Source organism: Amia ocellicauda, chromosome 7, assembly GCF_036373705.1.
Source record: "Amia ocellicauda isolate fAmiCal2 chromosome 7, fAmiCal2.hap1, whole genome shotgun sequence".
Taxonomy (NCBI): Eukaryota; Metazoa; Chordata; class Actinopteri; order Amiiformes; family Amiidae; genus Amia; species Amia ocellicauda.
In genome coordinates, this window is record NC_089856.1 from 10,609,480 (window position 1) to 10,634,570 (window position 25,091).

General features: G+C 41.3%; 1 protein-coding gene across 1 annotated transcript; it reads left to right on the top strand.

The window, feature by feature from the left end:
• The first annotated feature begins 284 nt into the window (after nt 1-284).
• On the top strand, nt 285-18,304 carry twist3. Its single transcript, XM_066708322.1, has 2 exons — nt 285-1,075; nt 16,694-18,304. The coding sequence occupies exon 1, from the start codon at nt 545-547 to the stop codon at nt 1,058-1,060; it is 516 nt and encodes a 171-aa protein (XP_066564419.1). The 5' UTR covers nt 285-544; the 3' UTR covers nt 1,061-1,075; nt 16,694-18,304.
• Nucleotides 18,305-25,091: the final 6,787 nt, after the last annotated feature.

A 25,091-nucleotide genomic window follows, 5' to 3' on the forward strand; every position in this document is an offset into this window, starting at 1 on the left:
GAGTGTGTGTGTGTGTGTGTGTGTGTGCGCGCATGTGGGGGGGGGGGGGGGGGTTGAGTTAGGATAAATCTGGAACCTATAAACTTCAGACAACTTCTGTAAAAACTTCAACCCCGCTCTCACTCATTGGCCGATCCTCCAGCACACCCACCCCCCCACTCCCCCTCTTCCTTTACTTGCAATATGGCCACACCTCTGACCCAGGCCCGGCCAATGCGGAGACAGAAGACAGGCTTATCCGAAAAACTCCGCCTTCCTGGCTAATAAGAGCTGTCGATTTTGGGAACAGGGCTCCAGAAAGCTGTGGACGTTGTCAAACTGCGTGAGATGGGAGATTGCAGGAAAGGGACCAGCAAACAGAGAGGAAATCTGGCTTTTATGTATGGATTCCTGCCCTTGATGTTGTGCCTATAGGCTGAGAACTCTTGTCCTTTGCTCTTGATTTTTGGGGGGTTTTACTGTATTTTGCTGCAGTCGCTGTAATCTGCGTGTTGAAAGAAAGAAAAGAAAAGAGAAAAACAAGGCAACCGAGGTGTCAGGAGTCATGAGAGAGGAGCTGTCTTGCCCGGATTCCCCGGAGGGAGGGCTAGAAACCAGCGAGGAGGAGCTGGACCGCATCCAGAAGAAGTGTGGCAGCAGGAAGCGGGTGCCCTACCCCAAGAAGGAGGGTGAGGAGAGGGGAGGTGGCAGCCCCAACAGCCTGGTTCCTGCTGGGCCCAAGCGCCCCAAGAAGAGCCCCCTGGCGCCCGGGCAGTCCTTCGAGGATCTGCACACCCAGCGAGTGATCGCCAACGTGCGGGAGCGCCAGCGCACCCAGTCCCTGAACGACGCCTTCGCCTCGCTGCGCAAGATCATCCCCACCCTGCCCTCGGACAAGCTGAGCAAGATCCAGATCCTCAAGTTGGCCTCGCGCTACATTGATTTTCTCTACCAGGTGCTGCAGAGCGACGAGATGGACAGCAAGCTGGCCAGCTGCAACTACCTGGCCCATGAGCGGCTCAGCTACGCCTTCTCCGTGTGGAGGATGGAGGGAGCCTGGTCCATGTCTGCCACCCACTAGCCCACCCTGCGCCAGGTACTCCCCCAACTCACATGCATACACACACACCTACTACCATCCCCACACTCTCACACACCCCTCCTGACCACCTCAGCACTCTGAGATTCCTTTATTATTATGATTTTAACTCAATCACTGATATTTGGAATATATGCGCTCACCTGATTCCATTTTATCCTCTTAGGGAATGTCAGTAAAGTGGTCTTGATTAAGATAACTTATTTATTTTAAAGCCTAATGGCCAGGATTTTTCACACCTTCCCCTTACTGCACAGGTAGGATTTGTGCATCTAGATTGGGATTGCTTTAAACTCTCTGTGAGGCACTTCAGAAATACTTGCTTAGCCTGATACCTTTGCATGGGAGCAGGCCCTCAGAGTTGTTTAAAAGAAATCACAAAAGTAGATGTAGATCTATTAGGTTTTTACCAAATCTAGTCTTATGAAAGCACCTGTACGAGATTTTCCCTTTCATTATTCAGACTTTACTGTCCCACTGGTATCGAATGAGATTTATTAAAGACTAACTGAACATCCTACATTATCAGATTGATCTTTGGTACAGGTGAAAATTCACTATGGGTAATGACAGCACCAGAATCAGTAGGTGTCCAAAGTCCATACAAAGATGGTGTCAACAAAAATATTGATTAAAATACCACACGGATACTCCTATCGCGTTGATTCCACTATCGCGTTGATGTGCTTTGAAGAACAAGTAATTCCCTCATTTCGATTGCAAAGTCAAACCTCCAAATTAACTTGTGGTATTGTTGGCTAAAGACACCTTCAGTGGAAATCTTTGTTACTTGCTTTTTGGGTTCTGCAAAGTGCAACTCTGTCTGGACTGAAGCCCCCCTCTGTTTCTGTGCGAGTAGTGGTGTGTGATAGTGCCAAGAGAGGTTTCCAGCACGACAGATTATGAGTTTGTAACAATGTGATCTGGGAAGAGAGCAGCAGAGACCAGCAAATGAGTTACGATTAAAGAGTGCCAATATACATCTCAGGGAGTGGGCAGCTTACACTCGCCCACTGATCACAGCATCCTTCTGATCCTGAGAAACAACAAACATGTACCTTGTGCTCTATGACACACAAGCTTCTGCTTTATGTCTGAGCAGTTAAATTCAAGAAACTGTACCATGCTTTCTGACAAGCAGTGTTAGTCCAAAACTAATTACATACCGCATATAATGTTGGAATCGGGACATAAACCTCAGACACTGGATACGTCTTTGATCGTGTGATTTAAATTTGATCAAGAGGGGCGTGTAAGAATACATTTCTTAAAAAATATCGACAAAAATTAATCTCTATAAATCGGTTGCAGTATGTAAGTTGGAATTCACAGGCCGTGCGAAATAGTACAAAATGAAAATCACCTCTGGAATTTAATACATTTGGATGTGATTTCACTCGTTCTGGGTATGAAAAGAGACAACTGAAATATTTGTCACTATTTATTAAAGGGTATATACAAATCTAATTTAGCAAACCCCTTTACTTTGGGGTATGTATCTGTAGTTGGCATTGCATTAAATCCTTTTCCTTACAGTTTCCTTACATTTTTTATCTATCGGGCTTCCTTAAAACACACACATATAAAAGTTATTTTCAATCTAAAGTGCGTCTCAGGATGTGGTACCGTCTCAGTGCGCCATTTGTTTTTACAAGAACGGTTTCAGGATACTTAGCTATCCCAATAGGAGGTCTCCGTTAGACGGGGACAATCAAAATGCTTGCAAACCATACCGAGTGGAATCCTGCTCTGATTGCGGAGGGAGATAAATTCAGGGGGTTTCTTGTGCAGGATGCTGTGTGCTTCTCTCTGTCTCCGTTTACAGCTCTTTGCACATTACTAATTGTTCCTCTGGAGATCCTGTAGGAAAGATTGTTGGACAACTGTACTGCAGTATTCCTTATTGTTCTTTAGGTTACAGATTCCCACATCCCAGAAGATTGATACATTTCTCGGGATGCTGGGAAAATTCCTGGGTTCACCGATATATGACTAAGTTTTGTTTTCTGTTTTCTTTGGTCTGTTCACATAGTTTGCTTTCTTACCCATATATTTTCTTTGATATTTGCAGTTTTTTTCCCTGCGGGTTGTTTTATTGCCCATTTTTTAAACTATGATTCATCCACTTTACAAAACAAAGCCCCATAGTGAATTTATAGCCTAATCCTTTCTTTACTTTATTTTTTTTAATTACCATGGCCAACTGAATAGATGAAAATGAAAAACTATTTAATCACCCCATGCAATAACACTGCATTCGTAAGTACAACACATTTACAACCATTTGTTAAAAGTATTAACTTCCATCTTTCTTACAGAATGATTCTCTCATTCACCTCGGGAGATGCACAGTCAATTTGTAAAATAGATCCTTTTGTAAATGAAAAAATACTGTTGATTAGGAGTTCACAACGGTTTGTGTATTGTAAAACAGTAAGATTGATTTTTATTATACAGCTTTCATAGGGAAATCTAATAGCACTGGTGGTCCGGTTGCCATTTTTGTTTTTCGTAAATATGAAGTGAAGTAAATATGGAATGTAAAAAAATAAATACATAAAATACAGCTTCTTGTAACTATGTAATCCTTGATCACACACCTTATTAAGAAGCAAGGTGTCCTATGGATGACTGACAGTGCTTGTGACATTGATGTAAAATATATCTTTGTGAAGGGCACATGGCACAGCTGATTTTTTTATGTGATTGAATGTGTTCAGAATTTCTCCAGGTGTAAAATCAGGAGACACAAACCACCTTAAGGCTTGTTACTGTATTTCTCCTTAGTGTCACCTAATTAATATGCAGGCATATCCATCTCAAATTGAATTGGTCTAATTCATGCAGACAAACCAAATGGTCATTGTGTGATTTAGTCCTTGTTTTTTCAAAACAGCAGACTGCCTCCGATTTCTAAAAACTGGACTCTTGGATTTCCAAAGGTAGATTAATTGGGGGAGAATCCTGCATAAAAACATAGAAGTCACAAAACAAAAACTATCACTTATTTATATGAGCCATATTTAAATGTATTCTTCAGAATTAGTTAATATTCACTATATTTATTACCACATTACCAATATTATTTACCACATTTAATAATGTTTAAATGAATAACTACCATTATAATCATCATCTAATAACAAATCAATAAATCTGAATAAAATACACAATGTTGAAATTCGCCAAATTCGGTTCCCTTAGGTACTTTTATAAAAATATAGGATTTCCGTGTTCATAAAATACCTTTTTTAAATTATTATTTTACATATTTTCTATTTCCAAGATTAATCCCTAGGACTGCAACTTATGTGCTTAAAAAGACCTTACCTGTAACCTCCCGCCAAATGGGAAATGAAGTAGCAGTATTGCTCAGAGCTGTCTGGAATGGAAGGATTTGAGATTATAGTGATTATTAACACCAATTTACACACTGAAGTTGTAAGGAAAAGCCCAGATTTATGCAGAGAATCAAAAAACATAGTACAAGATACATTTTCATTGTATCTGTTGAGCTTCATTTTAAGGGGGAGAAAAAATTGCAGAAATATTTTTCTCCATGGACTATTTCTGTTCTCCCAATAATAGACACTTAGGTCAAATCAATTGTTGTTTCATCCTGTTTTCTCCCAAACATTATTTTAGCCTTTTTGCTTTTGATCTGATTATAGCCCAACCCTTTGGAAACCACACAGTTAAAAGTAAAATTCTACTTTATGTTTGCATTCCCTATTCCCACTATTTCACTCCCACTCGTGGTTTGTCAAGAAAAAAAATATAAAATAATGCATATTGTCATTCAAAATAGATAACAGCCGACCCACCTATCCCATCATATTATACAGGTGGTAGATTTATTTTCTTGTTATTAAATGATGCAGTTTGTTTAAAAGACACGGTATTACCTGTATTTAAACCTATTAATTACAAGCTACTGTCCAAAAGATTTAACCAATGCGATTTCTATAATTAAAGAATTTGTGCTCAAATCAGATCGGTTGTCCATAGTGACAAAGAAAACTCATAATATAATTTTTCTTTCCCTCTCTCTTTTCTGATACAACCCGACTTCGTGCTGCATGCTTTTCATTTCGGACCTGTGTTCAAGGCAGATGTCGAAATGTTAGCTCCCAGTTAGTTCCGCTGCATATTTTTATGCCTCGGCGTTTGAAGTTATGGATTAACATCTCTTAATGCGACTCGGCAGACCACGGAAGGTCTTATTAAGAGCCACAAAGAAGTCATATTTTCCTTTTGCTGGGCTGCCTTGCCGGGGGATGCATTGGCCAAGTGGAGGCTGCACAGAGTCCCAGCAGCACAAGGTGTGACCAGGTGCCTAAAGCCTGACTACATATTCCAGAATGCAGCTGAAATTTGGCTACAACCAATTTGAAACACCTGACAGCCAAAATGAATTGTCCCCATGTGCAACATATATGGCATTTGTTTTAGGGGGGGCGGAGGGTGCTGGGACCCTTCATTTTAGTCTCCAAAGAATTATGTCGTACCGAGAATCCCTCAAACGTGAGTTGGTTTTGATCACAGGAATGGGGAGGGGCAGGAAAGGTATAAGTAGAGGCTTTTTGAACTTTTGTCTTTTTTTTCTCCTTCTTCTGTGGAAAAGCGCCGACATTCCCCTTTCTCCCCTCAAGCTGTGCCCTCTCTGCAGGAGCCAGTATCCAGTGTCGTGCAATCAAGGTCTGCAGAGCCCAGACATCCAGGAACCTTTAGATTGGAAACAGTTGTGAGGCATTAGGTAGGTGTGTGTCGGCACATTGCAGCAGGTTTTGTGCGTGTGTTCGTGTGTGTGTGTGTGTGTGTGTGTGTGTACACATCCTCTATCAATCTGGCCCCTGTCCCTATTACAGGCCACAAAATATCAGCACTGCTTTTTCCACTCACTCATTCCAACAAGCCAATTTGATTAACTCTGTAGGGAAGAAGAAGAAAAAAAAAACATTTGTGGATGATCTATGGTTAAAGCAGGTTTTTGTTTTTTGGGGGGAGGGCAGGGATTAGAGAAGCGTGGAAGATCAAACTCGAAACAGAGTCTGATAAAAGCATCAGGAATAAAAGTTACGGAGTGTGGAGAGAGGGGTTTACTGTGATGGCCTCAGGAGACGGTCCCGCATCCAGATCTGTTTCCAAAGCCTCATGTGAGAGTTCAAGAAAGGACGTGCTCTGCTGCACACTGTTAGTTAAAATAGCACGAACCCTCATCATTGAATCACAAAGCTCTGTACATTCGGAAATATACGAATTAAAGAATTAATAAACCAAAGAGAAGCCACAGCAGGCCCCAAAAATACTACTTTTTAAGAAAGTTTTAAGAAAGAAGCATTAGAAGGCCGTGTTTTAAAAGTTTGTATAGGCGTGATTGGAAAAAAAAACGTATTCCCTAGCTAGTGCAGATTTGTTTATGTTTTTTAAATGCAGCCAGCTGGGACTTCAATATTTAAGTTTATTTATTTATTCAATTATTTATTCACTTACATAGCGAATCGCAGCGGATGAAAGACTTTCAACTGCCCACTGGTAATAGGGTCAGCAGGAAGGTACAGTAAAATTAATAGATAGTGAGTAAAGCTCAAATTAAGGATCGGCCTGTGAAACATTAAGAATTTGGAAATGTTAAACAAGCGTACAGGAATTTCATCTTCTTTTCACTTTTCATGTTGCCGTGGATTTGCATGATGGACTATTTGAAGGTATGGAAAACTTCCTTCAGTCGTGGGTTGTGGATCCTTGGTGGTTTACTTGAATGCCAGCAGTTACAGGACTTAAAAGATTAAAAGATTAAAACTGAAAACAAAATGGCTTTTTTTCAGCTATATTCTTGTATGTGCGAAATAGATTGATAGTGTACAGAAAATAAGTATCTAGGGAAATGTAACATTAATACACGCTTGAATTAAAAAAATAAACAAAGCTTACGCGGACTTTGTTGATTTTATGTATTCTTGAGTTTATTTTTGCTAAGGTTGAGTATTTGATTCTGCAGTGCGCGGGACTACTGTCAAGCAAACAACTGGCTGTATGCCATTCATGAAACTGGCTAAGAGTTTGTGTTAGCCTTGGTTTATTTACAGTACAGGGATCTAAATTATAAAACCTAAATACATAACATCCAAAAAATAAATTAAATGTTTCAGAAGGTATCAGAGATTAAATGAAAGCACTTTGATATTCTTGTGTCAATAAATATAAGCTTTAAATTAGACTGGATTAAATCAAAACTTGAATCCACACAAATTTGCAAATTAGACGGTGTTGTGTATCCATTAAACAGAAGCAAGCAAGTTTGTAACTTGTCATCGGCAGGTTGCGGTGAAGTTTTGATCTCTGGGCATTAGTCTGAACAATTCCAGAGAGATGGTTTCTTAGGAGGACAAAGAACGTGGCCTTAATCAAAAATAGACGCGTTTCTATACTAAAAAACTGCAACGATTGCATAGATCAAACCCCTTGTTTAATCTCTGCAATGTTGTTTCAATCGAAATTCCTCACCTCCCATTACACTTAGCGTTTGAAGATATTTCACTCGCCGTCGCATTCCTTCTACTTGCGGGGGCAATCAACAAAAACCCAAACAGCTGTTCCTACCATGAGCTGCACCAGGAACCCTGAGCCGGACCAATCTGAAACGTCAGAGCTGTAGCTACCAGCGGAGTGAATGCGGTTTGATTTGGCTATTTCGGTCATTTTCATGTGTGAAATGCCTGTAGTCACATCTGTTATTATTAGGTGTTTTTGCAGGACTCTGACTCTTTGTATTCAGTCTTGCTCTCTAGTGAAACCCAGACATTTTGTATTCAACAATTTCAAAACAGAATGTGGTAACGGCATAGAACACAGTATGTCAGTGGTCAAGCGAGCACGACGGAGTGATAGGTGTCGGAGCGATAGGCTGCCGACCATGTGTCCATCACGACAGTAACGGAGGAAAAGGCCTCTGTAATGGGTTATTGGTGTGAAAACAAATATGAAGAACAAGCACAAAGCATATATTTCCAATAAATTTTGTGCTCCTGTGGCCTAAATTTGGGAACAGCATATTTATGAATTATACATGCAGTGCTGAGTTTGCAAGGTGATCAAATAACAGAAGAGTCACAAACAAACAAGGCTGAAGTGCTAGCTACTCTGTATCTCTGTAGACAGAATTACAGGAATTTCTACTCCTTTGTTACTGAAAGTGTATGAATAGCACATTAATAGCAAAGCTTGTGGAGTTTGATTCAGTCTTTTGGCATCTTCTAGCTCCTTCACTCAGACAGATCAGTCAGGGTCAAAGGTTAAAGCAGAACTTCCCACTGTTGCCCTTCAGAACACAGCTGTCTTGTGGCTCTCTCTCCAGCTGAGCTCTCACTTACTCGATGGACAAGCCTTCATGAACTGCAAGGCGTTGATATGAGTGTAAACCTACAGTTCCAGAATACGGCAATGTTTTTAAATACGACTGGTGTTCCGTTTCAGAAGCCTGGCATTCCACAAGCACTGCTGCCCTGGGGATTCTGACGATTCTTTCAAATGAAAACAAGGGAAAATCTTGTCTTCTGATAATCGAAAGAGATTTAGTCTATAGGGTGACAGTCTGCATAGACAACTTTTGGAAACAGCTTCACTCAAACTGTTGCTGCTACTACTATTACAAATTACAACCACTATTAGCACTAATAATTATTATACTTGCTTTTAGAAGATGCTTTTTTCCAACTTCCTGTAGGACCCTGGTTTTGACATCTTTTCAGTAGATGGACAGATATGTAAAATGACACAATTTAAAACACAGGGTAACTATAGAAGTAACAACTTAAATGTAGCCATGATTCGCTATGACCCTTCTCTGCAGTTCTCATGCATAAATTGCTATGTACAACCCTACAAAAACATTGCCAAATTATTGCCCTTAGGAGCGTTATCCTTCCTGAAATATTTTCAGTTATTTGAAGGAGTTGTTTGCAAGAATGTGACTATATTCTTTATACAAGATGTCAAATGTAATTAAAAACTAATATATGCATACAGTGGCTATTGCTGAAGTCAGCAGGGAAAGCAATCCGTGAATGCTTGAATATAATGTGCTTTAAAATTTCCATGGCTTAAAATAACATGAACAACTATGCATAATACAAATACACAATAACACACACATATACATAAATTTGGTTTACCTCTCTGAGCAAGTAAAAGGGACCTACACCATGAGAAAAAGCTTTACATTAGGCCTTGCAGAATAAATTATCATAGTGGAACAGTGAGATGTTGGTGTGTATTTTGACGTTGATGTTATTTTTAATAACTTAGCCAGGTAGTTTCTACAAAATGCAAATCAGCTACACTTTGAGAACTGTACTGGAGGAGATTACAACAACAAGACATTAAATCGCACAGCAAACCGGGTAAAAGTTCTCGTACTGAAATGCTTTGGATCACAGCATAAAGTAGGACTGCCCAGCTCTGGTCCCCTGGCTCACAATGTCTCTCGCGGTTTCTCTTTATAAGTTTAGGTGAGAATCATTGCAAGAGTTTAGGAATCAATTCAGGAATCACCGACAGGGAAATAGAAAGTACCATGGGACACCTTGTACAAAGAGCTGTACGGTGCGATACAGAATGCTTGTCTGCATCATCATAATCAAAATATATATATTTCCATTTCAATATGAAAGAAGAGTCTTATGACTTCACTCTGTACCGATTAGTTTCACATATGAAATCTAACCGCTAAAACCAAACAAATGCTGGGAAACAGTCAAACGGTTGATTATTGGTTGTATAATTTTATCCAGGATTTCAACACAGCACACAGGGAATTCTTGTAATGAAGACAAATGATGAAATTCAAGGGACCTGTTAAGACTTTTGGTGTTGGTCACATTAACAAAACAAAGACTAAATAGCAGAGGTATAATTGACCCATCTGGGATGCTAAGTTGTCAGAATTTTGTTTAAATTTAAATTTAAATGAAATGCATTGAAATGACAAGTTATGTTCTTAGATATGTATTAATTTCCTTTAAGATGAATTTGGTAGAGGGAAAAAAAAACTATTGTGTGTGTGTGCAAGCCTCAACATACATTTACATGTATTCATGTATGTATTTTATGTACACGCCTATGTCTGCATTTATAGGCCTGTGTGTTTCAGTCTAAACAAAATCTGTCCAGTGACTTTGATAAAAACAAAAACACTCGCCTCACTCTGATGTTGTTGTACTGGCAAAATTCCCCCGCAAAGATGTGGAAAAAATTGATCATATCTTTGGAGTGTGTTTGTTAGGATCTTCTGTTGTAGTGGAGGAAGTCTGGCGCTTTGTTGCCGCTATAAACAAAAAAAAGTCTCCCCCCTCCCGTCAGCTGCAACACTTGCGTGTCAGGAGCACCAGCCCATCTTCTGCAGAGTTATTGGACTGCGGACGTTGTTTGGCCTGGCAGGAAGGCAGTGCTGTGTTACGAGTTTCTGTTTGTTTTCCAGATCCCAGGGATGGCTGGCTGGTCCAGCTCAGTTTCAGGCCTGCATTAACGATGCTATCTGTCTTTTTACTTGATATGTATGGTGACTCTAAGGAGCAGTTTGAAACCTGCTCTTAAAAAGACTGGAGCCACTGACTGTTAAAAAAAGAAAAGAAAATGTTAATAAATCTTGTTCAGTTCTATGTTTTTACCACTTTGATCTTCTTAAGAAGCGATCAAGTTTGTGTGTGACACCACAGATCACACCTTGGCACTATTATAGAGCTCTCAACTTTTCCTTAACTGCTCATCCTGAAAATCCGTCTCTGTTGGGCCAATGTTGGTATCAAGTTCTTTTTAGCTGGTAATCAGGATTTGTACTGGTATTGACTATTATTTTACCATAAAGCAACACAAGCTTTGCCTAACATCTCTAAAAGTGACTGTTAGCTTTAGCTTTAGGTGTCATTTCAAGGTTAGACCCATGTTGGGGTTTTTTCTGGGGCTAGTGTAAAACTATGGAGAAAAACTGAGATGCTACCTGTTTGCAAGAAAGTTACAGAGATGTTAAGATCTGTGCCTTTTTGTGCTCAATGTTGTATTACCTCAATATTAAGGCTTTGAGAAGTATGCCAGGGCTTTGTGTGTTAAAAGAAGACTACAACATATGATCTATGAGACTGGTTTAAATAGACTGGTACATTTGTTTTCTGCGCAAAAAAAAAAAGAAAATAGCTTTTTCTCTGGATTGGAAAGGAAACATGTCAGAACTGCTCAATCAGTAAAAATAATAAAAACACTAATAATACTACTACCATAGGTGCGGTATGTTTTTGAATTAATATTCCCGGTCATGTCGGTTTATTTTCATAGCTCGGGACGGCTTCTCGCCCCGTCCAGGAAATGTGCAGGGAATTTAACTCCGGAGTAAAATGCTTTGAAGATCGGCCAACAAAACGTCCTTGGCAATCAGGCCTTGTACCCGTTTAGTTGGAAGATCGCTTCATTAAAGTCATAATTATCACGATCACTTTCCTATTCTCCCTGGAGAGCCCCCCCACCCCCACTTCAACTAGATGCTTTTCAGTCAGGTTGAAGTCTATCAAATCCTTCATGGTTTCATTTGCCTGAAAGCCATTGGTAACTTGCTTCCTCGGTTTTTCTAGATTTGAAGTGGAATTCAGCTTCAATTAAGTCCCATTTTCAGTAGAGTGCCTTTGAGAAGTCTTTTTAGCCTCACTTTCCCCAGCTGTGTCCATTTGTTCTCTATCCCGATCAGCTGATATCAGAAGAAGCCGGAGTTATGCTTCTCAGGGAAATCTGAGACCGTTGTGTACTATCATTTAATATCAGTGTCATGTTAAATTGACCACCCCTTTTCTTCAAAAGGACAGGAAGCAAACAGGCAGTGTTGCAAAATAAAAACTAATTTTGATGGCTGAAATTATCCTTCTGAAATGTGTAAGTGACGTGTGGGTTTGTTTGTTTGTTTTTCTTTATCAGGATAAACAGTTACATTTGTTTAATGTGGCCCCTTTCTAAGGGTCAGTGTTAATATGGATATTGTGAAAAACAATACACTTTGAACGCAGAACGCATTCCTTTGAGGCAAATTAAATTTGGCTCAAGCACAGAATACAGTGCCTTCTGATAACCATAAATATATACATGCACTGCAAATGGTAATATTTCTTAACTAGTCAGATCAAACAGCTTCATAATTCCTGTATAATAGTTATTTTAGTTGGTCTAAATCTATAACCTCTCTAATGAAGTGCTGAGTTAGACTCACACAGATTAAAAAAAAAAAAATTAGTTTAGCACCTTGGCTTGGACACATTTCAGGCACTTAGTCAGCAGGGAAGACTGCAATCAAAGCAGATGGCAGACGTGTTTTTGAAGGAGAATATTTGAAACAGAGGGTTATAAACATAAAGAAATGAAAGACAAAAAAAAAAAAAAAAACTAAGGTGACCTAATGAAGGGACTTTTTCTGAAAAAACATCAGAGAGGAATAGTTCAGCTGTTCACTCACTAGTGGCTCCAAAGGATCACTTTGAGGTTTAAAGATGTCCACTGTACCAAAAGATATTATTGCTCTTTTGTGGTAAATTAAGAAAAAACAGTACTTTCTGCCCAGAATACAAAACACAGTTTTCAAGCATTCCTTTCCTCTATTTCATGTAACATACATTTGAAGTCAAAATTATTCACACACTTCACTTGAAACAATGTTATTCTACAACTCATTTACATTAGTAAATATTGCACACGAACCTATACTTATTATTCGATAATATATGGTCAGAGTTTGCTCCACAATGACCCAGCTGAAGGAAAACTGTAAAGATTCCTTCAGACTTAACTAGGTTAAGCACACACTGTGGCCACCTCTCCCGATTTCTGGCAGATTCAACGTTCTGCGAGCCCAGAGGGGAAAAAATCATTAACACTATACTGATAAATGTAGTTTAAAGAAAAATGTTGCCTCCACCATCATAATAGGCCAGTGTCTCATCTCCTTTACCGAGTTTTGGGATCTTTAATTATCATTTAATATATTACTTTCAAACCGTGTTTTAAATCTGTACTTTTATAAGGATACGCTTTCTTTTTTGGTTCCAGTTCTGTGAATGTAAGGCAGGTATTTATTTAATTGGTGGTTTGGAAAGCTTTCCTGCATCTGAGTTTATAGTTTTTTTGTTGTTGTTTTTTTACTAAAAACCTCAGAACGTTTCTTTTGTCCTGGAGGCTGTAGCTGTGGACTCATCCCCACCAATGTGGAACGTTAGAGGTTTTTAAAGAACAATGTTGTTACAGAGAAAAGCACAGTGTGTCCTCAGTAAGAAAAAACACATTATAAAGGCTTCTAAAGTGGTTTGTGGTCCCTGTCTCAGAATATCTGTCAGCTTTCATTTCAACACCAGACCGAGTGTTGCATGTTGCGATATTGTATTGTATTTGCAGCGAGTGAATCTAAAAGGAAATCTATAGCGTTTGGAGGCCTAGGGTACAAAAGTATGACAACTTGGCGAACTCTTCTTGCCTTCTCGTTTATGCATTTAAAGGCAATTAAATTGAGTTTTGTTTTAATGGAAACAGATATAAACACCCTCTCCTGAAATCTGTGCCATATATTTGGAAAATCTGTATCATACTTTTTTATTTATCTGTTTCCCAAAAATGAGACAGTGCCTGTTAATGTCAGAACAGTCAAATTAATCAGCTGTGAAATACCACTAAGCACTTATTGTAATACTCTTTCAGGACAACTTTCAAGTTTTTGCTACAGGGCAGAATTCGATACACTCCATTTGGAGCAACTTTATGCTTTTACAATTGCAATAAGAAAATGTGGAGAAAATATGGATGCAGAGCAAAAAATAAAAAGGTCTAAACCTGTGAATCTTTTTAAATAGTATTTTATGCTTTGTTTATGTATGTTTTATATCCTTAAAATTGTCTTTTCCTATATTTGGATAAAATGCAGATTAGGGAAGGGGAAATGGAAATTATTTCATGATATGCATTATGTCTTCAAGGGTGTAGATTAAAATTATGTTCCAAAGCATGAAAAGTAAAACCTGTCACAGGATGTGCGAAAAGTGAACCAAAAACGAACACACTGGAACAACTCTTTGAAAAACTGGTCAAATGTAACCTTGTAGTTCACTAATAACATATTTAGGTACCTTACTGCTCCATCTGCCAAGAGCGAGCGTCTGAAACTAGATGGCGCAGCACAGAGCTCTGAAAGGGGGCCGAAATGTGTTTTAGGGGCTTAGATCAGGAGTAGAGGGCAGCCAATGGTTTTGGATGTGTTAGAAGGATCTCTGAGAAGTGGTTGTCCTCAGCCTATGAGAAAGTACCTGTGTTGTCGTGCCCGTGTCCAGAAAGAGGGAGACTCCGGGGACATAAGGGGGACTTGACTTCCATGAACTCCAGAAGACGCTGTAAAAAACTAAAAACAAAAACACAGGAGAAACATGCATCAGTGTGTGTATGTGCTGTACACTGTAAAATATCTATTTTTATTTTAAAGCACGTGTAGTCCCTTTTAAACAGTATCCATTTACAGCACTCGGGTCAGCCAAGTGTGTCTGCTCAACTGATATAATTACACGGGACCCGATGCCTGTTAAAAAGCCATGCGTCTTCTGTAAGTCCCTTTTAACAGAGCGTTGCATGAAAAAAAAAAAAAAACATGTTCTACTCCAAACAGCTGCATTGTTGAGTATTAAGAAAGAAGTGTAAAAGAAAAAAAAACTGTCCGTTTTCCAGCAAATAATTTTCCTAGGTGTAGCCTCCCTCCATTCCCTAATGAAAACACTGGATTTTCCAGTGCTTTCCCAAAGATGTTTCTGTGGATGGTCACAGGCACAACCAGATCTCTTTTCTTCTTATGAGGCAGGCACTAAAAGCCTATAATGCAGTGAAAACAGTGACATTTTACAGGACACAACAGCTATAAATACGTAATGTTCCAGAAACACATTTGTTGCAAATATACTGCACAATTGCAATCTGTGTAAAATGGGCAACCTAAGTAGGATTTCATCTTGTGTGCGTTAGAAACTGCCTATCTCTAAATGCACTCTCATCTGCTGTTCCCTAGAATCCTGTATTTAATGCATTTATCTACACAAGAATTACCATAAACCTTGTGAAAACAAAGCAACAACTTTTTGAACCTCCCTCCTCTGCAGGTGTGGTGAGTAGAGACCCTTGAATAGTCTGCAGAAAACGTGGTGCTAACAAACACTCACAGCAGAAGACAAAAGGCGAAACGTTTTCCGACGGCAGAACGGATAACTGAGCAACTGGGCGCTGTGGGCCGGCAGACACATATCTCCGTTATTAAGCTAACATGGGGTTCTGTAGGGTCGGCCTATTAAATAGCCCTAGACTGCGCAAGAGAAACAAGCAATTCCTTGCAATTTGTGCATTATGGAGTAATTGCAGCCATCTGAGGTTTGAAACCACACACATATTTACTGTGCTGCTCTCCCTCGGCATGGAAAAGAAAGGGCATAATTATAATTACACTCACACACACACACACATACACAGACTGTAGCTCTGAGCCTGAAATATTTGCTTGTTAAACAAAAAAATAATAATAATCAAAGGCTGCCCCCTCCTTAGGGAATGTATGTAATTTTAATGCATTATCAAGCTGGGGGAATTCATGATTTATAATTAGCATTCTGTGGGAGGTGTTTTTTTGTTTTTGGCCTGCTTGTGGTTAATTTATTTTGGAAGTCTCCAAAACAAATACAGAAGATTTGATCCCAAAACACCTTGTTTAATGATCAGACCTACTCCAAGCTTCCTAGTCCAGTGTACACAATGCTTTTTTGCTTCTACACAATGTGATTTTCCCTTTAGCTGCAATTTCACATGTAATGAGGTGTACGGATACATAGTGACTATACAGGCAGGAAGACCGCCCTCTAGCATCTATCTGTTGTACAGCTCTTACAGCCATTCAATGTGGTAATAGTTCAGTACTGGTCACTGATATTATGTTGAACTGAAACACAGAGCAAATAATTTAAATCAAGAGAAACCTCTTCTGCAATGCACCTGTAGAAAGTAATACGTAGTGAAGTGTGTGTGAAAAGAACGGACTCCTCCGTCAGAGGCCATCCACAACCACTCAGCGCTTCGTCCCAGAAGAGATCGAAACTTGGCCTCGAACACCACTCACAAATTCCAAACAGCAAATCTTCATGGCAGCTTTCCACCATTGAGATATAGCAGCCTCTGCCAAACAAAGAGACACAGGGTTTGGAATTCAGAATTGCTGGCACTCTGACTTTGAACTTCCAAACTTCAGTGTAACTCTCACGTAATGCAAAGTGACACTTAATGCACACACTTCAGAGGGGTTTACTTCTGCTGTGACTTGCAGCTATAGCCAAATTCAGAATTATTTTAGCTTCATCTACAAAGAAGGGTGGGAGAGGCTGATAACTTTTGGGCCATGGCTGTAATGTAACAAGGGTGTTATTGCATTGCATACACAAGATGAAACACAGCAGAATGAACACGCCTAGCTTTCTAAAAAAGGAAAAAAAATAAAAATTCACAAAATGTCAGGTGTGCAAATGGACATAGACTAACAGCAATATGTTGTTGTTCTTCTTCTATTCCTAGGTACTGGACTTCGGTAGCTGGACTCCCCCCCACCCTCCAGAAAAGACAGTGGCGCAACATAAATGCAAAACATGTACATAATGCTGTACAGGAGCAGTTTCTATGTGGTCTGGCACTGCATTTCTGAACTGTGTGATGGAAGGAAACCCCCGACGCCACTGATTTTTGCCCTTCGGTTGGATGAGTGGAAGAACCGATCGTCCCCAAGAGACCCCTCCACATCCCTTCAATGCCACAAGCCCCTATCTCAGGAACTGTGCCGAGGGCTTCTTATCTCGGGAAAGACTCCATGACGATGGACTGGTTCCCAATCCCTTAACCCCATTGCAATACTGACAGAACTTTCTTCATCCTCATTGGCCACCCATTCGCTACAGAGCTCTTCCGATTGGTCAGTACCCTCACAAGGGGACAAAGTGAATGGAACGCCCCTTTTTGTACAAATGGTACAAAGCGGCTAAGACCAAACTGAAACTTGATATAGGGTGAGATTTTTAATACCACTTTTAAAACCAAGTTCCCAATGAAAGTGCCCCCCCAATAAAAAAAGGAAGACGCTGTAGATGCATAAGACTGTTTACAAAGGGGTTTTGGAAGACAAAAGATGCCCATAAGCTATTGAGGGAGGCATCTTATTTACACTTTGGAAAACTCAAGAACCACCTTTTAAAAGACCGTGGATCTGATTCATGAACTGGAATCCAATTGTGTTTTTCTATTGCCTGACTCGGATAACCTGTGGACTTACAAGACTTTTAAAAAAGAAATAAAAATGTATATTGCACAAAAAATGTAAAATATATAAGAAAGAGAAAGATTTGTAGAATCAAAGGGCTAGTCACACTACAGTGTTTATTCAGTAAACTTTTCAACCCACAATATTGAACCCCTAGAACTGAATGCGAGGCAAAATTACACATTTTCTTTTTTTTTTTTGGGGGGGGGGGGGGGGTCATGCAGTAACAAGTGAGCAGCAAGCTGCCACTGTCCAAAGATGGCCAAAAAGCATGAATCTAGACCTTTCATGAACTCTGTCTTATTATTTATTATTTTAAACAGGATAGGAAAAAATAAACTCTTGGTGTAGATATCCAAAATCAAAGCAGAGAGCCATTTTCATTGGCTAGGAATAGAGATGCTGTAAAATGAACTTGTGATTAATGCAGAAATGTAAACGTTCCAGTCTGTATTTCATTGAAAACAACAATCAGAGACGCAACGCAGGGAATAAACTTGCATAGTGTGATTAGCCCTGTAGTTTACCCATGCAATAAACTGGGAGCTGATATATTATTGTGGCTTCAGCTGTATAAATGTCACATAGTTACATGGCTAGCTGTTTAAAGCCCATGCATGTACATACGTTTGATCAGGCTCAGGATATAGGAAAAGAAAATAGGAAGGAAACTAGAACTAGTAGGGGATCTTCCAACTTGTCTTCAGAAAAGTGCTGAAGAGTCAACTTGAAATGTTAGTACTGCTTTTCCTGCATTTTCCTACTGAGTCTGAGCTTCCCTGTGCTGTCTGTAGTTCTGTAGACTTGGTGCTGTAAGCATGTGGCTGTGGTCCACCAACTGCTTATGGGAATAAATCATCATGCGTTTGCTTGCAGCTGTGTTGTGGTCATTGCACCTGACAAACCCCACCAGGCTCCACACATTTCAGGTGACCCGGACTATCAACGGCCATCAATTAGCAAGTCAAAAAGCTCCTAAACAAATCGTGTTATACGATATATTAGGTAAGCGTATATTTTCCCAAGTTAAGTACACTGTATTTAAATCTGGAGTTGGGCACTGTTTAAATGTGTAAAGATATACATTAATTTAGATAAATGCAAAGGCTGACAAGTGAATAAACAGATGGCCAAGTAAGGGTTAAGAATTCCATTTCAACTGACGTGATTGAATGTTGTGTGCTGACCTTTGCTGTGTCTGACTGCACACAGCAGCACACAGAGTGGGAGCTGATAAAGACCATGTGGGGAACAGGTGTCAACTTCACCATTAACTAAGGGGGGGTATCACAATTCTCCTATTCGATTCGGTGTCAAAATACACAACAAAGAACATAACCATGTACAGTACATGAGACAGCAAGGACACCAGTGAATTACAATACCACCTGAAGAAAAAAAATACCAACCACTGTACACACAGTACCAGGTTAATGAAATTAAATCCGTGAAGAGGTTCAGACCAGTGGTGCTACACTTTTAAAACTCCACTGAGGTCAGATGCATATGGCTGCAATAACAATACTGTGCATGAAGAACCAAAAACTAACTATATAATATAGCTCAATGGTAGCTACATGTCTTACACCCCACCCACCGGAATGTATGCAACATACACCTCACACCTAAACTCTAAACACAAACACCTGGAATCATGCTAAATACCAAATATATGCAAATTACGTAAGTAACAGTAGTGGATGAGCATGCACTGCCACAATACTGGGTAGTTGGATATAAGCCTATTACAAATATATAAGAATACTGTGTCCTCTTCTCTACTGCTGTTATTTATATAATGATATAAACACATTCCCTGCCTCTTTCCAATGCACTCTGTTGTATAACATAACAGCACGGTTCCACAACAAAGCTCTGTAACTAAATCAACTGGTTGTTAGGTTCCCGGAAAGACCCTGGTCGGAAAGCGAGGTGGGGGTACTGGGCAGGAATTCCACAATATTTCACAACACCCGGGCCTGAGGCAAACTGGCGTTGCTTCCCAATACGAACTGTTCCCTCTCCATAATAAATCTGATCAAAGGCCGTTGAGACATTCAACTAGATGAGCGCAATGCCATACAGGACATTGTGCATTCATGCCCATTACAGCCAGGATCCACACGGATACATTGAGTCACTCTACCGTTCATCATTATGAAACATGAGTGGAAAATGGAAATATCACAGTACTGGACTACTGCTGTCCACCAACTTTAGCACAAACATCTTCTCCGCTATACCAATCAAATTGCTGCATTGGTCAATTTGCTATACCAATCAATTTACTGCATTGGTCACTTCACCACACTAATCAAAATCACGGCATTGGTCACTTCTATAAACCAATCAAAATCACTTAATTGGTCACGTCTATAAACCAATCAAATCACTGTATTGGTCACTTCTATAAACCAATCAAATTACTGCATTGGTCACATCAACACCTGCGGGTCGTTTATTTAATACTGAGCTTGAATTATTTCTGGCCCAAATTGCTTACACTTTCTGTATGTAAATTAAAGCTAAACATTCACACACCACTCAAATTCAAATGTTAGAAATGACAACAAAATTGTTACTAAAATTAGTGCCCTGCTTTCTTGATTGAAATTAAAACGTCAGTTAGAGAGAGGGGAAAAATAAAAACTTATATTTCCTTCATATTATAAATGCTGTTTTTCAAAGACTACATTTCTTTAGAATGGGTTTAAAATATTTTTAACTTCTATGAGGTTCATTAAGATCAGACTTACAAGACACAACACGACCCACGTCTTGGGCCACAATGTCGCCGCTTGTGTACCAGGTGAAGACCCCTCAGTAAGTTCACAGGAGCCTGATAAATAATGTACCATTCCGTCAAGAGTATTACTTACTATGTATATAGATACTGTTATGTAAATAAATACAATGCACTAATGATACAGAAATTACAATTAAATATTACAGTCTTGGTTGGACTGAAATCCTTGCTTTGTCTATCAATCAACATTATACCAGACCAGGTCTACAGATTGCATATGCTTCCAGGAGCACACCTGTCCGGTTTTCACTAGGAAATAATAGAATATAACACGATTTCTACTATATTACAAATACATATTAAACAATCTGATCGGGTATTTTGTTTTTGTGATGTTATTTATGTTACTTATCTGAGCATATAGCTCGGCAGTTGGTTAGACATCATCGAAGTTCAAATTAGGGATGGCACGTATAACTTTAATTTACTGTCTGAAATTGCTTATACATCGTTTAGACTATGCATTTGTCAGTATGGAAACTGCATTAATTATGGCATGGATCATTTCCGGTCAGCACATAAACACAGTTAAATGAGTGACGCAAACTACAGTTATTCAATGCATAACGCATTCAATTGCATATTTTAGTTTATTTAAATAGCCAAATAAACCATTATTATTATTATTATTATTATTATTATTATTATTATTATTATTATTATTATTATTATTATTAAAAATGGTTTATTTGGCTATTTAAACTGTGTAATGAATGCTAGTCTTTTATGTACACTCCATATACATGTATTCAAAACCACTTGCTGGCCAAGCTAAGCATTAATACAAAATAGTATTACTGCATTTAGATGGATCCTTATATTAAACAAGAGGCTAACAACGTTCTTGTCTGAGTACACCTGAGCAAGTTAGTATCTTGTTGTGCCATGTTATTATATTACTTTACATTATACATTGAAAGTGGACAAGCAGCACTTATTATTTTTTATATTAATATTGCAGCAACTAGCAAACCTTACCAACTTCTGATCTAGGTAGCAAAGAATAACAGGACCTGAAAATAAAAAAGCCAAACATTTCTATTCAAGTGTCTGATTTTCCCTTTCAAATCAAAAGACAGCCATTACCGAATGGGAATCGGATTTTGGATAACTATCTACTTGTGTTCTTCAGAGTTTATCTCTTGGAGCTTTGCTTATCTTCGGAGGTAAATGTACAGCAGGTGTCTCGCTCAGAGCCGGCTTCGGTCCCTCCATTGAGATCTGCTGTGCGATCATTACTTCCTGTACCATTTTTTCCAGATTTGAGTGAAGGAAGGAGAAGGAGTGAGAAATCGACGCTACTCCAGCTGGAGCAGTCTCCTGCGGTTTCGGTCAGCTGACTGTCCCGCCCGCTTCTCTTCCCATCTCCCGGTTGGGGAAATCCCCACATTGACTTGATCTCTGCCGGCGGGAGTCTAAACCGTTCGGTACATCGAGATCAACATGACTGACCTCCCTCAACATCAACAGATGTTGACCTCTCGACCAACAATCGATCTCTCGACCATTGCATCAATATCTCGACTAGGCTGTCAAAACTCTCGACCAGCCCGTCGATATCGACCAACCCTGTCGACCTCTTGACCATCCCTCGTCAACCTCGACCATAGCTGTCGACCTCGTCCTACTCCGGTGACCTCTCGACAACGACGTAGACGTTTCGACCTTTCATCGACCTCTCAACATCTCGACCTTCGGCATCGACAACTTCGATCGATTTGAGGCGCCAAGACGACCCGTCGATAAACCTCGACCAAAATCGATGTTCAGTTCGACAGCTTCGAGGTAGACAGTATTTCCTGTGAGGGGTTCGGCAAAGTCTTCCTACCCTAGGAATTGTCCATATATATTGAAGGTCTGGATGAGGAAGACATCAGGACAGACCTCATGCTGTCCAGGATGAAGCCTAAAGGGGCGTTCCCAGTGCTCCGGGTGCCAGACCTCTGTGTCCGATTCCTGGGTGCTGAAAACGACCAACAAGCACTGACAGGCGACAGAGGTTGCAAGCATTGTGCAGAGACCTAAGGGGTGGGGAGACCCTCGACAATCCCCTGTGAAGCTGCAGGAGCGTCCCTAAAGGGACGCGGCCGGTATCACCACCCCCACCACCCCCCAACAGACTGACCGGACTCGACCAATGGCAAGCCTGCACCCAGGACTCCTGGGTGTGAACGATGATGACCCACGGATACGCCTTCCAATTCCACTCTGCCCACCCCCCTTCAGGGGCGTGCTGACCACTACTGTCGGATACCCCGAAAGGGCGAAAGCTCTGTCACAGGAAATCTCTGTGATGCGGGAGAAACAAGCAATAGGACTAGTGGCTGAGGAGCACTCTCGAGCAGGATTCTACTCGGGGTACTTCCAAATGCCAAGGAAAGACAGAGGCCCATTCTCAACCTGAGGGGCCTCAACATGTTTCTGAAGAATAGAAACTTCTGCATGCTGACTGCACAGCGTATCCTCCAGCCCGTCCGGCCGGGCGACTGGTTCACATCAATAGACCTCAGGGACGCCTACTTCCTCGTCCCCATCCTCCCAGCACACAGGAAATACCTGCGCTTCGCCTTCCAAGGGCAGGCGTACGAGTCCAGTGTGCTGCCGTTCGGCTTGGCTCCCCACACATTCTCAAAGTGCATGGATGCAGCCTTGGCCCCCCTCAGGATGAAGGGGATAAGGATCTTGAATTACCTGGACAACAGGCTGGTATGCGCAGACTCCAGGCTTCAGGCGGAGGAACATACAGCAGAGTTCATACGTCACGTGACTGCACTGGGTCTTGCAGTTTACACAGAGAAGGTGGGCTTCTTGGGAATGAGGCTAGACTCTCAGGACATGCTTGCCTACCTAACCAAAGACAGAATTGAGTCATTGGAGAAGTGCCTTGCATCATTCAGAAGGACATCGACTCTCCAACTGGTCAAGTTTCAAAAACTGTTGGGACTGATGGGGGCCGCCTCGGATATTCTCCCCCTGGGACTCATGCACATGCGTCCATTACAACGCTGGGTAAATGCTCACAGGCTACAGAGACAAACACCACCCATTGACAGTGACCTCAACATGCTGGCAGGCACAGATACCCACACAGACGGGAAGTCATCACCACAGATGCCTCAGGTACAGGCTGGGACGCTGTCTGGAATGGGATGGGAGTCAGAGGGATATGGACACATCAATGTACAGGTGCTGCAAGCAGTGTGTCTGGCGCTGTACCATTTTCACCATGTTCTGACAGACAGACATGTCCTGGTTCGGACAGACAACACGTCGGTGGTGGCCTACATCAACCACCAGGGGGGCCTGTGCTCCCCCAGACTACATTGTGTGGCGTGCAGATTTCTCCTGTGGGCACAAGACAATCTCTGCTCAATACGAGCAATACACCTGCCCGGTGTGTCCAATACAGTGTCGGACATTCTCTCTAGGGGATGTCAACAGCTCAGAGTGGAGACTGAATCCTCAGGTGGTGGAACATATCTGGGAAAGGATTGGATGAGCTCGAGTCGACCTCTTTGCCACATGGGCAAGGAAACAGGAGGTGCTCCCCTGGGCGTGGACGCTTTTGCTCACCCATGGCCACAGGAACTGCTGTATGCTTCCCCTCACTCCCACTTCTTCCACTAACAATGGAGAGGATTCGCCAGGACGGCGCCCAAGTCCTCCTGATTGCCCCCTGGTGGCCGAGTTGTGGTTTGTGACACTGGCATAGATGATCAGCACGGATCCATGGCAGCTTCCACTTTGATAGGACTTGCTGAGCCAAGCAGAGGGACTGCTGTGGCACCCCTATCCAGCACAGCTGCAGTTGTGGGTTTGGCCCCTGAAAGGCACTGCCTGATGTCTCGGGGCCTGCTGTTAATGTCGTGGAAATGCTGCAGTCGGCCAGGGCCCCCTCTACCAGGGCCCAATATACTTATAAGTGGTCAGCCTTTCAGAACTGGTGCCTAGCCAGACGTGGATCTGGTGTCGTGCCCCCATCTGCATCCACATTGGAGGTATATCTGGCTCCCATCTCAGCATGCCATGATAAGATTGACAATGTCTCCCCAGGAGCCCATTTCCTGGTGATCCAGTTTCTTAAGGGTGCGAGACGTTTGAGACCACCAGTAAAGGACACAATTCCAGCCTGGGACTTGGAATTAGTGCCGAAAGGACTGAGCGGTGCTCCCTTTGAGCCCATTTCCACAACCAAGCTCTGCTTCCTCTCAATCAAGGTAGCCTTCATTGTAGCGATAATGTCGGCAAGGAGAATTAGTGAAATTCATGCCTCGTCCATGGATAAAGCCTGTCTGATCTTCTCAGGAAGCAACGACAGAGTCACTCTGAGGACGAACCCGGCCTTCCTACATAAGGTCGTGTTGGCATTCCACATTAATCAACCGATTGTCCTGTAGTCTTTCCATCCCCCTCCACATACATTAGATGAGAACTGCAGACTACAAACACTCTGCCCTGTCCAGGCTTTGAGGTGCTATATGCGGAGGACTGTGCAACTGCCGCAAATCCCACCAGCTGTGTGTCTGCTATGGTTCCACCACCAGAGAGAGGGCGGTTTAAAAAAAAAAAAGACTGGCGCACTGAGTGGCGGACATGATCTGTCTCACCTATGAGACTGCAAACATTTCCATGCCTGAACACATCTCAGCGCCCTCAACAAGGGGATAGGCCATGTTGTGGGCTCTCTTTCATGGCACCACACATGAACACTGGTCCGGTCAACAGACCTTCACGAGGTTCTACCGCCTCTACGTGGCGGACCAGGTGCGCCCAAACTTGGGCACCCAGGTACTTCAAACTGCTAGCCCTCAGGTGCTGTGAGGCTCTGCTATGCTTGCTATGATGGGATTGGGGCT

Excerpts from the sequence above, each read along its gene's own strand:
- twist3 (XM_066708322.1), top strand. The coding sequence starts at position 545 with ATGAGAGAGGAGCTGTCTTGCCCGGATTCCCCGGAGGGAGGGCTAGAA.